The sequence below is a fragment of the Solea solea genome, chromosome 11 (genome assembly GCF_958295425.1).
Source record: "Solea solea chromosome 11, fSolSol10.1, whole genome shotgun sequence".
Lineage (NCBI taxonomy): Eukaryota > Metazoa > Chordata > Actinopteri > Pleuronectiformes > Soleidae > Solea > Solea solea.
In genome coordinates this window covers 13,718,702-13,737,900 of record NC_081144.1, presented here as the reverse complement: position 1 = coordinate 13,737,900, position 19,199 = coordinate 13,718,702, and the positions used below count along the sequence as shown (strand labels likewise).

Sequence of the window (19,199 nt, the reverse complement as noted above, 5' to 3'; positions counted from 1 at the left end):
TCTACCATTTGGCATTTAAATGGCATTTTGGCAGGAAGCAAACAGTTTGCACCTAATTATGGACAGTTGCTGCTGTATTCCGAGTTAAGCAGAGGCTCTGAGCCATCCGAAGTGAACGACTGTTAAATCTTATCTCTAAAGAATATCTAACAGATCTGCCTTACCACTTAATACTCAAGTGGACTGGGTGCAAGTGTGGAGAATTGAGCTCTACCGTGTGTAAATGTTACCAGGTAGCCAGGAACCCAAACAAGATAGCAAGGACGGTGCAAGTGTGATCAATGGTAGTAATCAATATTCTCCCTCTGTAGCTCTCACTGTTTGAATTTGCACTTGTATTGCACTGCAATTTAACCTCAGAGACAGGCTCAAAGTGACTTTGTATTAGCTATGTGATCTGATAGACTACGGAACTTCAATTAATCTAATTGAATTAATCTAAATTAGCAGTTTCAAAACAGTTTAAGCAGTGATTTGACAAATAAATAACATTATGTCTCATTATCACCCATTCAAAACAACGACACATCTTTAGAGATTATGTTTTGGGCTAAAAAAAAAAGAAAAGAAAAAAAGAAGTATTCCAAGAGACAGTCAGCCATCTGTTAACAGCAAGATCCATCAGTCTCCTACAGGTACTGTCAAAGATCTACAGCTAAAGGAGTGAAAGGAAAGAGGTGTGTGTTTTGTGTAAATGTGTACCCTGGCTCTGCAGGGGAGAGATGACGAGAGGTCACTGTATATACATGGAGCACACCAAGACAGCCTCCATCACCCCCTCTACTTGCTGATGGAGAGAGCCCTTCGCACTCATCTGCCAACTCCATTACCCACTTAGACAGGGCTGCACATTAAATCATTCCATTTCACCTGGAGAGGAGGGTGAAGGTGGGAGACGGAGAGGTAGAGGGAAGACAAGAGTAGTCCCTCAAGAAGAGAGGGACCGTGTTCTTTTGCTCAAGTGTGAACTGATTCGGACATACCCACGTGCTGTGACATCATCGCTAATGAGCCCAAACCAGGTCCCCATCCCACAGTGCCTTAAGGCACAGGACACATCACAAGGACCAGACAGTAGAGGAGACTAAGAAGGGAGAAGCTGAGGAAAAATAGCGTGGTGTAAGGTGTGAGATGCGACTGAATATGAAAAGTGCAAATGGCGAGAGCCTATAAAGAGTTATTCACCCTCAAATGGGGAGGGTATTACAGCAATCTATAAATGGGCTGTTAAGCTCAATAGCCCGAGGTTAGCTTTTTCGAGATGCTGCCATGAAAGTCTATATAGCTGAATGTATTAGTCATCCCATAAACACACAGCCAGTCCCATCTGGATAAAAAAAAAAAAGAGGTATTCAAAGTGCTATGATTATTTCAATTAGCTCAAATGCAAGTAATAGAAGGAATTAAACAGCATATCAGATAAAGTTCCAACACACAGGGCCATGAACAGCAGTTTGGTTTTACAATAGCGCAGGGGCAGAGGAGAAAGCAGTGGATAAAAGACACAAGGGTTTGACAACTGTATCAAAAAAAAAGGGACTCACGGGAGGTCAATACTTTCTTTTTCATTTCATTAAGACACTGCTTAGGCTAATTTAACAGTAGGCTGAAATACACAGACTTTCCTCCCTCTGCTCTGTACACAAGTGTTAACTGTCTGCTGGAACAAAGGCAGCTCTGTTCACAAACACAACACTGCCAAACTGTTAAGTACATTCCTATAAAGAGAAGAACAAAGAGCGTTTGAGCGTGACGGGCGCAGAAATGAATACAGCTACTGAGGGGATAGCACAGCCTGGCCCTTTGATGCCAGGAAATGTCTCTACCATTGTGGATAGTGTTTATACTTCTTCATAGTGCACTGTTTAAGATCGAGGCCAGAATAATATCAACTAGTGGTAGTGTGAAATCTCAGTGGAGACAGTGTTGTGGAGAAAATGAGGCTGAGGTATGGAAGGGAAGGCAGAGAATAGAGAGATGTGCACTGGATGGTTTTTGGTAAGCACAACAAAGGATTGAGGATTTCACATTACAGAATAATTAAGTGTGCAATGTTTTGAGTGTCAGTAGAAGTGAAAAAAAAAAGAAGCACAAATACCTTTGTGCTGAAAAAATGAAGCGTGTGTGTGTGTGTCCATGTTTCTAAGAAGTGCGTGAGGAAGGTTTAAGACTTGGTTTTATGGTTACGGTTAGAATTGGGTTTAGGTTAGGATTAGAGTTAGGTATTTAGTTGTGATGGTTAGGGTAAGTGGCTAGGGAATGCTTTATGTATAGGAGTGTCCTTACTAAGACTGCCACACAATCATGTGTATGCATGTGCGTGTGTGTGTGTGTGTGTGTGTGAAAGAGTGGCGAAGCGTCTCCAAGCGCTCGCAGCTGTGGTTCCCTCGGTCCCTGTGATCCCTTGGCGGTGACAGACAGGCAAACACAATTTAGACTCACCCTTCAAAGCACATACAACAGCAGTCACAGCCACTGTGGGCGGAAATGTGACGCACTACATGGAAAACACACAACCCTTCCATGTCCAAGGAAAAACCTGTTTAAATTTGTCATTAACTAAAATCCAGGAATACCTGTTTGTCCCCACCCTTCTGCTCATTTTCCACATATGATGTGTTTATAGTTGTTACTGTTTGTGTTAGAAAATGTGACTCGGGTTGAGGGGATAATGGCGAATTTCATGGTTGAAAAGATTTTTACAAAACCTACTAAAAATCCACATGTGAGCACAACAGTTGGAGTTGTGAGCCATTTGAGGCTTTTATTCATTGGTTATGGAGGAACTCCAATGTCTAAATCTTGATGACATGACATTTTGGTTTTATGGTTTCTAGGTTTAAAAGAGGGTTTTCTTGTCCACATATTTTAACTGAGTCCAGTCCACTGTCAGGGGGAAATGGCAAACTCACAATGTTAAACTGAGCAATATTACCCTTTCACGATCAAAGCGCAGGCACATGTGAGCCAGTTGTGTTGCATTAGATCAACAACTACTCAGAGATGGGGAGTAGATAAAGTTAGCAATGAGTCAAGTTGTAACACATGTACAGAATGTCAGAGGGTATGTATGAATGTTGATCACTGCTGCAGGGGAGCTGCTTAAGATGGCAGCCTGTGGTGATGTTGCTGTTGTTTTAAGGTTTGTGTGAGGCAGCAGCCTCGAAGGCACGACATGTAGACATTCCAAATTCCTCACAACAAACCCTGAAATTTACTCCTCTTGTGTGTGCTCCTCTCTCTGACCAATGTCCTTGCCCTTCCTCCCTTTGGTCCCATAACCAGTGAGAGTTAATTTGCACCATGTGTTCTTTAATGGACAAAAAGAGAAAGAGTGGAAAAAAAATAGGGCCCTAGTGGAAGCGTGTGAACCCGATACCACTGTAAATCTGCACTTCCACAGCTTTACCCTCTCAAACCCCACCTCCTCCATCCTACACCCCCCCCCCCCCCCCCCCCGTTCTCTCGATCTTTTTTTTTATTGGTATGTCACACATTGGGACAAGCTGGAAATTAAACTGAGCAGAGCTGTGAAGCAGTGGTGAAGCAAGCCAGATACCCATTTAAGCTAGGTGAGAGGGGGGATACACAGAGTGGTAATGTAATGTCAGGGGAGGGCGAGAAGGAGGCGGGTTAAAATTAGCCCACCATTTTTTAGAACCGAGGCCAATCCAATTAAAGCTTGACCACTCCACGCAAAGGTGTTTAGTGTCTGGTTACTACGATCAACACTGTGCGGCCAAACAATGACAAGAGATTGTCTTATGAAAACAATTCTCCATTTAACTACTAAAATATATATTACACACAAGTCTGTGACATCTGCTGTGATCTCGACCCAGTGATCCCGAGGCACTATTAACATTGCCCTACTTCAAAGGAGACTTCAACCTCTAATTTAGCATGCAGCCCCCCCATGCAGGAGTCTACTCTTTTCAACAGAAAGACCTGGTCAGGTAATTAAACAGGCCCTATAATTATTTTCACATATGACAGCTAGGTTGAGGAGGTCTGTAAATTTTTTGACAGCATCAAATCTTCCTGTCTTTCTTGTCATCCTCGGCACATTTGTTTTTCCATCTTTTCAAAGTCGGTGCCAAAGAAGATAACACCGTCTGTTTGCTCTTCTGCTTTTAAGATAAAAATGTAGTGCTCCACGCCGGAGTGCAATGAATGTGCTTCCGATGTTGGTGAAGACATCAGAGGAAACATTTTTTACTTGTGATGTGTCAGGAAAAATACTGAAAAGTGCCCGAGACGCCACTGAATATTTCAACTCTGCAAAAAGAGGTGGAATTAGGACTTGGATTATATGTATATGCAAGGTCCAAACGTCATCGTTACACAGACACGCACACAAAAAATGACATGACAAATTTGCATTGCAACTGTGTGAGCGATGTAGCCAAGCTTGTTGAAAGTAAACTCAATTAACGAAACTCCAAGAGGAAAGAGTGGGCCTCTCTGCTGAATAATTTAACAGTGGTGCGTCAAAGAGGAGGCTATTGATTGAGTTTTTAAAGAGCCTTGTGAAAATGCTATGGGCGCTTGCCTGGCGCTTTAGTCTGACCAACCCCCACTGTCCAGAGGCCGCACCCTCTCCATCTAAAAACACACACAAACCCCATTTTGATTTCAGTCCGTCTTTACTTCCCTCCCCTCCTGTCTTCTATCCCAGAGAAAGAGATGCTCCTATTGGCTGAACAACTAGTTTCCATAGCAGCATTTAGCTAATGCACAGGGAGGGCAGTGAGGGTGAGAGAAAAAAGTGTTATCTGTCCAAAAAGATGAAAAGAGGGGAATGTGAGAGAGGGAGAGTAGAAGCGATGCGCCAAGGAGAGGGTTGGCTTGGAATAATACCCACAAGGATAGCCGAATACAGCCTCCTCCACTCAGTGTGTCAGTGAAGTGCGTTGTTATCTCAACCTTGTCATTTATATTGCTGTATTTATTCATCGCTGCGTTCATGTGGACAATCAGTCTAACCTACCTCCCTAAAGAGAGGCTGAGTTCTGTAGCAGTCTGAGAGATGCCATGCCTGTCTCGAATCTGATTTGAGAAATGCACTGGGCTTGCAAACACACTCAAGTAAGACAAGCACTTGTCAGTCATGCAGATAGAAGCAAGCAGCTGCTGCACCAAATGACCCAACACCTTAGCTTAATGACCTAATGTTATTACAAAGAAAGGCACTGATAGCTTCACCTCAGTGAAATGTCAAGTGTGCAGGGACAGAGGTGGGTGGGTGGGACGGAACATGAGGAGAGGCAGGATTGCTGGGGTGAATTCCTCACAGAGGAGCATTAATCAAAATGGTCATAATGGGGAAAGTCACCTGATACTGCCAAAGCAGCAGTAAAAAATCCTTTGCTCACGGGGTTTAGTCACAGCCAACTGTGAGGAAAAGAAAGGGAGGGGGCTATTTGTCAAATAAACACTGGTAATCAGAGCAGAATTAATTTGTTCAAATAAAAGAAATAAAAAAAACGTGTTCCTGCTCCGGCTCACCTCAGTTATAATATTTAATGTCAGTAACCATTTCTGGTCTGTTTTCCTTTAGGAGGAAAGTGGCATTGAATGGCCATTCACTGTTTAGTGGCTGTTGTGCCATGGTTCTATTGCTTTAAGGCTGCAACTCAATGGGGAACATTAGAGGCAGAACGCTTCAATCAAACAGCTTGCAGCAGGCTCAGTCGCCCAGCCGTGTCTATAGACGCCTAGATGCCCTTGTCAAAGCTGCTTCCTCACAGAGAGCACTGAGACAAGCAGACACTTAAGACAGCCACACACACACACACACACACAATTGTGAAAGGCTGCACCTCCACATGTTCATGCCTGTGAAATGTACCAGCTCCCTTACAGCAGCTGAATGGACCCTGGAATGAAAGAAAGAGCTGAGCAGCACATGGTGTGTGCACACACACACACACACACACACAATTGCCCATAATGACTATAGCGCCCCTCTCTCAAGAGATGGCAGCGGCTGCTGCTCCACTCGATAAATATTAACAAGAAGTGCGACTGATGGCAGTGCTCACTGATCCATAATTGCATTTCAAAATGTTCAGGAGGGGTGGGGTGGAGAGTGGTCACAGAGGAAGAAATGGGCAGATAAAAAGAGGGAACCCAGCCTTTTAGGTACTGACAAGAAACAAGTGATGTCTGTCTAGTCAGCCTCTTTCTGCCATCTGAATATCAGCACACCACCAATCAGAGATTCTCCAGTTTAAAGAAATGCACAAGTTGTTCACTGCAATCTGGTTTTCATGGACTCCCAGATTCATACTGGGCACTTTGACGCTACAGCTTGAAATAAAGGGAGAAATCTGGGCAAGAACCAGAGGGATGGAAAGGAACCCCACTCCCAGATGCCAAATTGTATAATGAGTGATATATTTTTGCATAAATCTGAATATGTGCAGACAAGGTAGCTGCAGAACTGATTCACCAACGAATGACATTGTTTCTCAACACTTTGGATTCCATTAGGGCTACACTCAGGCTCCATAGAAAGCCCAATAACTGCTCGTGTTAGGCATTCATATTTATGCACATATATTTGCATCTTTATCAAACATTTTTAATTATGGGCTATGAAAAGGTGGTATTTTCCAGCGCTGTATGATAAGCACCAGCTAAGACCATCAGGAAACGGCTGTGTGAGATACATTTAACACTGTGTGTGTGTGTGTGTGTGTGTGGGTGGGAGATGTACACATGTTGTTTACATGACAATTGGAAAAGCTATGTTGTCATAGCTGTCCAATGCAAACAAGCATTAGAATATACAGTACTTATAGCCCCACATGGACATATGTCCTTACTATACAGCGAGAGCTGGGGAAATTCATAAATAATACATTTCCCATGTACATGTATTTTAAACATAAATCGCCAGATAAAGCTGCGCAGAAATACTTAATCTAGCATCAAATACATGGTATTCTGTGCTTCATTAAGAAATAAAAGCAAAATTCAAAGTCTCCATTTTTCGGTTTTTGGTCTCAAAGCTATTATGTCACACTGTAATGTTATGTGAAAAATGGAAGAAAACTCATGCGGGGGATCATGCACACCCACACATACAACTCCTGCAATCGACATGGACTGAGAAATATCAACCATTTTCCAATCTATACACCTTATGTTTCAACACATCTTTAATTAGATGACACACATCTATTACCATAAATACGCCCAAGCACATGTATTTCTAGAGGTACTTGATGCACACACACACATGCATTACGTATGTGTTATCTGGCGGTGTTAGGAGATTGAACAAACACACCTCTGCAGAATATATCCACTGGACGTGTGTGAATGCACAGCGTATCGCAGATCCGCTTGCACACATCGCACAGTGCAAACAGAGCGAGTTCAACCTTGAGATGGCCATTACATTATACTGCATTATTAAACTGATGCCAAAATGAGGGGAACAAAATGAGAAGGCAGTGAACACAGTTCACACAATATACTGAATATATGACACAGAAAATCCCTCGTTCTTCTAAGCTCATTAGGTCCCCCAACATACGAGCTGGACTCCTGGCAAGATAATTGCATTGCACATGGCATCTAATTAAATGTCCATAAGCACCAAGATCCAGGTCTGAAGATGCATGTTTGTTTACGTGTGTGTGTGTGTGTGCGTGTGAGAGAGAGAAAGACTAACAGCAAGAGATAGACTGTGTGTGTGTGTGTGTTGGTGTTCTGGGCACCTCCTCAATCTCTCGTTCCCAGAGGGAGAAAGACTGCAATCACTCCATTAGCAAAAGAGGGAGGGAGAACATGGGGAATGCTAGGCGAAAGTAAAGGGAGCAAGAGAGGAATGAGGGGAAGGAAGGGAGGAGGAAACACAGCTGACTTGGCCAATAACAGCAAATGAGGTTAGATACAAGCAAAGAGGGAGGTAGATTCTTTTTTTTTTCCCCCTTTGTGGGGGGGGGGTGTCAATGAGCATCGAGGACATGTACACAATGATCAGAACATGGAGAGAGAGAGGTGGGTGAGTGACAGTAGATAAAGAGGAGTGGGGATGAGGGAGGACTGACGTGTAGAAACTGACAGTGAGAGTGAGAGAAATGGAGACAGACAAGACAATCAGGTTGAGAAAAGCAGGATGGATCGGTGAAGTCATGGATCAGTAGGAAGATATGGCTGCAGGTTGCTCTGTGCTCCGTTTTTGTGTGGCTTATTGTCTAAGTGTGTCTACACATAGGTTTCATTTGTATGTGTGAGTATGCAGTGTTCTGAAACAGTATGAAATTGTAAAATGGATACATGTAAAAATGGATGATTGGTATATAAACACAGTTGATTACACATTTTGTCTTTTCAAAATAAACCTTTATAGACATTATATTGACATACAAGTCCAGTCCCTTGAGTAAATGTGATTAAATGCTTAATTCCAAAGTTATTTTTTTCAGATAATGTATCATCTCTTTTTATCCCTATTATGTTATAATTATCTAAACAAAGACGTGGGAGAATCACAGTGATTAAGTGTCTGGATTTTGACATTTTCATTACACTTGTGTGTTTTTTTTTCCAGCAGTTAAGATGGACTCCTACTGCTCACCTCTGTGTTCTGGCAGACATTTTAGGAGGAAGGCAGGAGGCTGTGCTGGATCAATATGTGACAGGGGTTAGTGTGGGCACTGTAGCTGCTACTGTCGAGTAAACAAACTATACAGAAAATGATTGTCCTTCAAGTTCAGAGTGACCCCAATAATTCTGCAGAATGGACTTTTTGTTTAGCATGCATTATTCCTCGATGGCTTCCTCTTTAGTGTACAGACGCAATGAGGAAGTACACATGCATAAAGCTTCAGTAAACTCGGAATCATCCCAATACAGATGACACACAGTGGGAGAAAGATATGAACTGACAAGAGAGGTGGGCCTCAATCCTCGTTCTTCCCACCACAGGAGAGATTGATGGCGGTATTCAGGATTTCTACACAGCACTAATTGGATTCACAGGTCATTAGATAAAGTACAGAGTGTGACTGTTACAGTCTACACAGTGAAGGTGGAAAAAAGAGACACGGAAAATGAGGGCAACCTCATCAATATGTTGATTAGGCTGTTTGCTTTAAGACCAGCGAAAATCCCCTCCCCTCTGTTGCCTCCAAAGCCTTGGCCCCCACACAGAGGGGGGCTGATCGATAATTTGCACGGCAAGAAGAAGTGGGGGTTGGACACAGACACAGGAAGAGATGAGCAGACAGGAAATAAAGAGAATGAGTTGCCGTCTAATGTGTGGTTCACTAACACAGACCTCAAATGTGCCTGCTCGCTGTCCTTTTCAGTAAAATCTGGCCAGAGAAGCAAATGTGATTACGCCAACCATGATGTTCAACAAAATAGCAGAATGTGTGGATGAATGCTTTTTTTCCCCCTCCCAGTGGCACAAGTACGTGTTCCAGTTTTGAGAGCAGGGTGACGGGAGCAGATTTGAGGTTGGCCAAGTAGATGGCAGTTTATATTGTGCAATTACAAGCTAATGCAGCTATCACTCTAAAAGAAGATTTTGTGCTGGTCTAGTAAATAGAGATTACAGTGCCAATCTTCTGTGATTTGCAGCACGGCCACAAAGTGGCCTCATTGAAAAACACTGTAGTTGTTTAGAGAGCCAGCGGGACTTGTTGTTTTAACATAGGAACGACAAGGGTACAGCCTGCTCAAACACATACAGGCATGCAGATGGCTGTTCATTAATTACAGATGGATGGGGGAGGGCGCAACAGCGAGCGAGAGACACAGTGAGAAAGAAAGAAAAGAGAGATAGAGGTCAGCTAATGGATCCAGTATCCTCCCGCTCTCTCTCTCCCTGGACAATTATCTACGTCTGCCCCAGACCTCTTCTGGTGCTCTTAATCAAGGTGCAGGTGCATGGCGTTTTGTGTGAGTGGGTGTAGGCGCATGTGTGAGCTCAGGGAGGGTTTTCCTGCAATCCTCAGCACTCTCTGGGAGCAATCCGATTAAAGCCCTGCTTCTGCCGCAGGGCCAGGCTGTCCTCAGTTCTGCAGGGCTCACCTTACAACCCTTTCTTCACATAACAACTGCCCTCCACACACACACACTCAAGTATTCACAAATAAACAGCATCCTCCACATGTAAGTATAGACACACATACTGTATACACACACACTCATACTACTACACCTTTTGCAAAAAGGGGTGTGTGTGGCCTCTGAGCTGACCTCCCATCATCACCCTGGCTGTTGGCAGCCATTACTTTGGCCCCCTGGGGCCTGACTGATCCTCAGCAGCCCCTCTGCACCATACTCAACTGATCTGTTCAAAGAACAGCAACCGCTCACAGACACCCATTCATCTGGCACCAAACACTCATTGACAACATACATATTCCAATTAGGACTGGGCGATATGGGGAAAAAATCTTATCATGATATACCTTTTTTTTTTTTCTTACATCATTTGATATTAATATGATATAAATCAAATCAATATTTCTGCGAGGCTGGGTGTTATTACTTATAATAAATAATATATTTCTTTGGCTTTTTAATGTTAAATGAAGGATATTTGCATGTATTGGAAACAATGACATTGCCTATAATCACAAAAAAAGAAATGCAACAAACAGCCTTTAAAACCAGAAAAAACATAATCAGAGATACCTTATCACGATATGAGGATATCTTGTCTCATGTCATGATATAGCTATATTACCGATATATCGCCCAGCTCTAATTCCAATACACTTCAGCCCATTAAATTGTGGTCATGACCTGCACGTAAAAGTGTGTTCCACTCTTTATTCATGACAGGTGGAAACCATACAAAGGACCAATTAAAAATAATCACTTTCACTTCCATTATCAATTTTAGACATCACATTTGATGAACTCTAGACTTGGTTGAGTGCACTGACCTCTGAAAACAAACCCTACACATAGACAATATTAACAACAAAAAATATACTTTGATACTATAGCACTTCCAGATTATAAACATCTTAATACATATTAGGCACGATTTAAAAAGATTTTCTTTAACCATGTAGCCTGTTTTTACAGTTAATATTTATTAATACTACTGTGCAGCAACTTACAAATTTACATCTCTGAAACCACAATATTAACTACATTAACAAACAGCATTAGCAAAGAATGCTTTATAGAAAAGACAGAAAATCCATTGTGGGAAATCCCCGGTGTGTGTGTGTGTGTGTGTGTTCGTAGCTTTGATATATTTTAGCTGCACTAAACAAATTAATCCTTTTTCTGCGCATATATTTTTTTATTTTATTTATTAAATAAATTATCATGTGTAGTAGCAGTGATCAGAGGAGCATTGATAGATGCTTCTAGTTAAACATAGAATAAAATATGGTGAATTCAAATACCGCTTTTTTAATTGCTTCATTGAAATTACAAAAAGATATAACGAGTATAAATAAGTGTGTAAAATAATAATAAGTAATAATCAGTAGAAACTGAAAAGCGTTTCTGTTTCAGACCAGGAATTTACCATTTACGACAGGACTGGGAACGCAACACACAGGCTATTGAAGTCGTCCACAACAACTCATAATAAACCCCATGGTTTGGATTTTTGGTTGGAACGGTTATCAGTGGTTACAGTTCAACAAAAGTTAATTAAGAAGAACTGATGGTCGTTAATGGCGAGACTGATATTTTAATACACCCATAACTGCTGCTCATGACTTGTGCGTATCGGTGTGTGTTCATCATGGGGCTGGAAGCTGCTTCCTCCTGGATGTAACACACACAAAGACACATACACACGCCGATAGACTGGCGCAGACAGGCAGGTTACAACATCCTGTGTGACTGTCAAAGTAGCTTCAGCTTACTCTAATTGTGTCTGGCTATATATGTGTCTATGCAAGGCACAATCAACTTTGCATCTCATGTAAATCATATCAAAAAACTACAGAGAGAGAGCAAGCGAGCATGTGAGAGTGAGATCACCTAACACGAAGCACCTCCTCACTAAACCGATGAATCAGCCATCCTCAGCAGCAAATTAAAAACTCATTTCTTTCTTTGTTCAGCAAAGGACAATGTGGCTACATTAGGTCGTAGAGAAAAAAAAAAGATCAAGTATCCTTCATTAAATCAATCAAGTGCATTAACAAACATCTCGATTTCTATTACAAGCATTATTACACTGCTAGTATATCACAAAGGTGGTTAATATTTCAGTCGAATTCCTTCAAAAGAAATTATCTTCACAATATCAGCTCATTTGAACGATGCAATATGCACACGCTCTCCCCTCACTAGTAAAACGGTGGTGTGTTTTTCATCAGGGGACGTGTAGTTGGTGGGTGAATGAGTGGGTGAATGAGTGTGTGGGCTGGTGCTAAACCTCCGGCTTGTGTGAGGACACAGGGACATAAAAGAGCTCAAACGCTGAATGTACAATGTACTCACCAGCTTGAAATCCTGAATGCTACAAATGAAGTAGGGAGTGTTGGGCCTCCGACTCTCGATGTACACACAATCTGCAAATGAGAAGAGAGGGGAAAGATGTTTAACTATGAACAATGATGTTCACATTTTCCAAAGCTTTCATATTTTTTCTGCTTACAGATCCTGTAATACATTATTCTGTGTGCTGTTACCTCTGCTAAAAAGACATTTTTTCTCCTCGAGTCAAATTCAATTGGAATGCGAGTAATAGGATTAAGGACTTTTCAGAACGCTACAAGGTTGCCTTTCCAAAGCAAACATTACGCCCAAGGGGAATTATGTTATTGTTCCACTCCTTTTATACACCAGTGAGCAATACTCGCTTTAACCCCAGCCCACCCCGCAGCCATCACCGTAACCCATTTCCATCAAATGACAACTTCTATCATCACATCCGTACACAGTATATCCAGTTCACTTTGGCTTAGCTTATCGCAAAAACAAAACATTCTCATTCATGTCTCAGAATGTCACCACATTACATAACTCTCAAGTGTCAGAAACAGCCCCTCACCCCCCCGTAGTGTGTGTGTGTGTGAGGACGTGTCCCTGGCTGACGGTGCTGTTTAATTGAATGTGACTAGTGGTATGGCCAGGTCGTGAAACCCTCATTTCCTTAACAACATTCACGCTGCACAGGACAAAAATACACATCAGCCCTTCTTCTGTTGAGAAACAGAAGGGCTGGAGAAGGTGATCAATGGTCACTGCCAAGTCTAGAACTACAAGACTTCAGCTGAACACATTTTTGCAATTGGGATCGTTTGCAGCATGTATGCATTACATTTTTTTAAATTTGCATAAAAGACAGAACAATCAAGAATAGAATAATTTAATTGCAAATTAAAAAATTAAAATGTCTCACATTACACTTTCAATTAAAAAAATGATGTTTGTTGAATGGTTGTTCAGTCCTTTTTAGGATTATTATCAAAGATTGGCTGTAAGTAGGACAACAGACTATCATTTACTTCGGTGAAACACAAGTGTACTGTTATCAAACTGAGATAAAATGCATTTTATTTGAGTCAATGGAGCACAGCGCTGTTGCTCACATTCATATATACAGTACATAAGCCCTCTAAGATGGAAAGTGTCTCTGCTCCACGTTCTCATAGCGCTGCAAGGTTGGATTACAAAAAACAAAAGGCCACCATAGGTATGATTTACACTGACAACACAAAACTGCAGGTGCTCATTTCACCAAAACACAAGCTGAGCTATTCTTTAGTGAAAGACCAAAGCCGCACTTTCCGTAACTCAAAGATGTGCAGCTAGCTTCTTTCAGTGTCTGGCAGTGCCATCATCTGTTATTTATTTGTTTGTGTCAACTGAGTTATCGATCTGGCTGTGGTTTATCTTACCGCATGCAGAGGAAAAGAGGGGTGGCAAAGATATTAAATGGCTCCAACACCCAAGATACCATTTGTAGAGGGGCTGGTGTCTATGAGTGCATCTGTGACATCACAGGCTTTGTTCTTGAGAGGCTCTATGTGAGTGTGTGTGTGTGTGTGTGTGTGTGTAACCCCAGGGTGGGCCAGTTATCTGCTGTGGGCTGAATGAGTTGTTCTAAGGGAAATGGGAGGGAGGGAGGGTTTATCACCCTTGGTAGCTTTGAGTGACGCATTATATCGCTCTCATGACTGCCCTCTTCTCGCTTTTTTCCTCTCTCTCCTCTACACCATCCCTGGAAGTCATTTACAAGATAACATGAATGAAAATATCCATCAGCGCTATTGTGTGATGTGTGAGCGACATGTGTGTGTGAGAGTGTGTGTGTGTGTTGAGAGAGGGAAGTGGGTAGAGGCGGAGGAGGGAGAAGGAGAGAGAGAGAGTGGGGGAGGGCAGAGAACAAAAGAGACTAATCTGAATGAGATGACATTTTTCAGAGGAGTCAAATTGGGGGAATTAGAGTTCCGTGTCCTTTCACCTTGTCGCCACATTCATTTAGAGAGGCCAGATCTCTGTGTCTACACCCCAGAGTACATCAACAGGCATAAAGAACTGACAGGGCAATAGACAAAAAGATAGGTTGTGGGAAGGAATAAAGAGAGAGACAGGGATCTAGTTTAATCATTCACAGCCAGCAAGCAAGTCTGTTCTTCGAACGTCGAAAGCCCATTTTAAATTCATCCTGGGCACTAAAATCTACTACCTCAAGGGCATTTCTCTGAATGAGACTATAAGACGAATCTTGGTGAATGTGAAAGTTAAAACCAAGTTAGTGTTTCAAACACAGCTATTTGAACGAGACAGAGGCTGCAGAGCTCAGGGAGGTGGGGGGTGGGGGGGGGGCTATCGAAGCACAGCCACACAGTTCCTCCAGGGTCTGCCTGGCTTGTTAAACATTCCTGCCGTTTTGTGCATTTGGAAGTGGGTCTCCTCGCTCAAGTGGAGAAGTGGAAAGGGGAGGGACTATGGATTTAGCTCCGGTGGGGGTCCGTGTGGGGGATGGGAGTTTTTTAGGATTGAAGTATGTGTTAGCAGGATGGATGTAGCGCTCACTGAGGGAGGGCATTTATAGACGAATGTTCATACTCCCTCAGCAGCCATACATTTAACTTCTACATTGCTCAGCCCCACTGATGACCGCCATAACACATGGACAGATAAAGGGCGAAGAAAGTTCAATACTTCGACACAGCGAGATAATCATGAAGCTACCGAGTTCAGCTTCTCAGACGCAGACACTTCACTGAAAGCTGATCCTCACGGTCGTTGAATCTCCAATTACATTGTCACTGCGGAGCTCAAGCAACAGAATATTCATTGTTATGACCACGTGACCCACACACACACGTACACAGCAATTTTCTCAGCTGTAACTCATTGTTCAGTCAGCTATTCTCGCATGACTGCCAAGCATGTCTAATCTAAAACACACCTAGTCTCAGCTAAAGAGAGAAGCCTCCTCTGTGTGTCAAGCAAATAAGATGCTGTTTAATTTGCTGCAGCATTCTAGCAGAAGGGAGGGGGGAGCGCTTAGGTGATATCAGCTTGGCTTTCTTCTGCGACGCAGCAACAATGGAAGAGTCACGTTGTGAACACAGTCATATATGCCAGTGTTTTGTTTACACTGGGTGGTTGGATATATGAAATGAGATTGGCTATACACAACAATAATATGAGCACATTTTAGGCTTATTAAATCAAGGGGGTGTTTGTTTAAGTTGCGCTCAGGGTTTGGGGAGTCTTAGCCATGAAGTGGGATGCACCTGCATTGTTATAAGTGGTGCTTGGCTCAAACTGCACTTGCTGCAGAGCAGTGCAAAGCTTCAGTAGAGCTGCACCCCCTTGAGTGCACTGATCCTAAAATTAAATAGCACAAGGAATGCAATAATGGAACCACGGGGGTGTGAGCAGACTGGAGGGCCAAAAAAAGACAGAAATCTTAAGGAGAGGTTGGTATTATTTATTGACCCTCCATCACCCACAGTGGCTCGGTGAAGGAGACCTGCTGATGACCAAAACTGCCATGTGCCATTTCCTGCTGGGCCAATCCCAGCAGGGTGGGGTAGCGAGCAGCAAGCCCTGGAGGCACATAGACACTTGATTCTTCCCCAACTTTCCTTCCTCTCCCCTCAACCACCAGCCCAACAAATCTCCCTTCTTCTCACTGGAAAAGCAGAGGGAAATACCTGGAAAGTGATACCATCAGCTCTCTACAATAGGGCAGGCCCACAGCTGACTGCGCTCCTAAGGGAGAACAGAGGCTCTTTGACAACACCACCCCCACCTCCTCCTCTCCATTCCCTCTCGCCTAGCCCACACTTTCTCATTTAGCAGACGGCAGGTGGTTGGATTTCACTAAAAAGCCCTTTTCCCAGAGTCTCTTGCGTGGGGAGAGATGGGAGAGCAGAGAGGGCTTTTTAAAAATAGATCTGTTCAGTTAGCGACAGGCTAGAGATTCACACTGCTGTTTCGATGTGAGAGGACTCAGAGGGCTTGTCCCTCTTGTTAGCTTGACTGGAAACAGCAAAAATGATCGACAGCTAGCCTTTGTAGCAGAGGGGATATGCTATGCTAATCAAGTTCTAGCCTCCGGTGTCTTGGCTGTGGAATAACCAATTCAACGCTCACTGAAACACTTGCACCGACTCCTCAAGAGAATACATAGGGAAAACAAAACTCAGATGTGATGTGTTCCTATGAAGTATAATTTACTTTGATCTGATTTCAATGGCCATCTGTGGAAAAATGTGTTTAGCTGTATAATAATGAAATGCTTGGGTGCAGTCATTTGCAAAACATAAGTCAGACTATCTATAAATCTATTGTATTGTTCAACTAAAACCAGACTCATAAAATCCATGATTCATACATCCAGATAATGTGATTGGGAGACATATTTCTATTGCATGTATACCTTTAGTCGGACCAGAGTCAGACTCATGGTGGCCTGGGGGCTCTGTGAAAGCACCACAGCTCCCACCCCCAGCTTAAACCCACAAATAAGAGAAACAGCAGGCAGTGACAAAAACACGACAAAATCCACGGTACATTTGTTGGACTGACGAGGAGACCAATTTTTGGCTCTGTCAGCTTAAAGAGTTGAACATTTTAAAAATTCATGGATGGCACCAAGACTGAATGAATGGTGATGGACATGCTAACAACTAGCCACCAGCTAAGCCAGAAACCACCTAACAATAACAAGCTTAGCATATCACCAGATGGTGTAGCAGAGGTGGACACACTTCATTCAGTAAACTGATTCCTTGCTCGTGCTTGTATAATAGGAGTCCAATTGAATGGGGTTATTTGTAAAAATAAATGTAACTTTTTAAGTTTTTTAAATTGCTCAGTTGTTGACTATGCTAAAACTAAATGAATGCGTGCATCTACAGAGCAAACAACCAGAGCATTATTCTCAGACAAGTCTACTCTCTGTGTATTAGACGATGCATTATTATAAGTAGGATTGGGTAAATTATATTGATTCTCAATGTGTTTATTGACTCTGGAAAAAAAGTGAGGATGGACTATAGTAAACGGTGCGTCCAGTTCCGCACTGTTGTCAACGACGCCAGCAAAGTCCTTGCACTGTCGGTCGCAGTGCAGCCAGGCTTTTGACCATTTTCCAAAGTCTATTCTCACTCTGCTGCCCGTGGCTACCTGGAGCCTGCAAAGTACAAGTAACTAGCTTGCTTGTATTCAAACAGAGGCGTTGTTATGTTGACAAGACAGGTCCTGGAAGATAAATAAAAACCTCCTGGCAGGTAGTCATGTACTGTGCTTGCATATGTATAAAGCCTATCTGCAATAAATAAATACACTTTAAGACACAGATAAGTGGAATAGAATTAAAATGTTCATGTAGGTACCTGGTATCTGGCACATGGAATTTTAAATTAGTTCTAACTTGGAACCTATTTTTTGTTCCAAAGCTAATAACAGAAATGAGTACATTAGTGCAATTCTTTCTCTATTACCCTGAAACTCAGCGGGTTGACTGCGACATCCATGTTGTGTGAAATACACCCAGTTACAGGGGCAAAGGAGACGGTAGGGGGGTGGGGCGGGGCAGGTGGTTTTCATTAGCTGTCTACATTTTTAACAAACCAGCCAGCCACTTAGTTAGTGAGGAAGGAGACATGCTATGGCACTGAGCCATCTGCAATGCCAGCCAGAGTCCTGCAGCAGTGTGTGTGGGGGGGGGGGGGGGGGGGGGAGCAATATGCTTAGAGCTGTGTGTGTATAAGTGTGAGCTTTAATGTGTGTTGCAGGAGTGTGCTTGTCATAAACAGACAGTTAAAAGCATGTATTGTGAGTTTGCAAAAACGCTGGTTATCAACGTGCTATGTGTGTGAATAAGTGAGTGGGCTCATTTGTGCATCTTCTTTGTGGGTGCCTCGTATTCACCCCCTGCAGAAACTATAATCTGAGGTCGGGGAGGAAGGCGAGTGTGGGGGAAAAAAAAGCTCTGGAGGCCTGGAGTAGCAGTGAGAGCTCAACCACAGATCCATTTGGTCTGTTCATCCTAGCAGCCAATCAAGCAAATGTCCTGGGATGCAGTTCCCTGGTCACCACCACAGACACATCCTCCATCCTTTTTACAGAGCAGCAGCACTAGAGATAGCTGCAGGCCCACCTGCTGGCCAACTGAACCTCTCCGTACACCCATCCCCATCCAATCAATGTGCATTAAGCTGCCCGAGCCATCTTCAAGGGATTCTAACGGCTAAGCAGAGATTGGTGGATGGCTGGAGAGTGGGAGCACACGGGCGATTTTAACAATAGATAACCTATTTCTTTATGTGTTGATGTGGGCCTGTATGTTTCTAAACCTTAATATGACAAAAGCAGTTAAAACATTCTTTATAGTTCCTGCATCGCTCACTATTACAACTCCCTCCCTCTCCTCATGTCTGGGGCAGTGTAAATCCCTCTCCGAGGGTGGTCAGTTTTACATATTGTGTGTCACTAGACGGCTATAAAGGGATTTAACATTTAGTAAAGCATAATCCATCGCAGGCTTTGTGCCTGCCTAAGCTGCACACATCAAATCTGATTGCAAGAAGGTTGCTACCAATGAACAAAGCAGGAGGAGGAAAACACATGCTGCATAGAAACACACACACACAGACAGACAAACAGAGCTTTTCACTTGAACAATTAACAGATGAGACAGTGGGAGGTCAGTTGCTGAGGTAGAGGATCTTCCATTTTGACAATAGGAGGTAAATTACAAACTAGTATTGCAGTGCTGGGGGCTG

At 42.9% G+C, this 19,199-nt stretch overlaps 1 protein-coding gene across 7 annotated transcripts in view; it reads right to left on the bottom strand.

The window, feature by feature from the left end:
• The window catches only part of rerea (arginine-glutamic acid dipeptide (RE) repeats a), a 125,298-nt gene that overhangs the window by 50,756 nt on the left and 55,343 nt on the right, over positions 1-19,199 (bottom strand). For all 7 annotated transcript variants that reach the window (XM_058642103.1, XM_058642100.1, XM_058642104.1 and 4 more), the window contains one exon: positions 12,445-12,515. In XM_058642103.1, the coding sequence (XP_058498086.1) occupies positions 12,445-12,515 (71 nt within the window). The remainder of the gene's footprint in view (positions 1-12,444; positions 12,516-19,199) is intronic.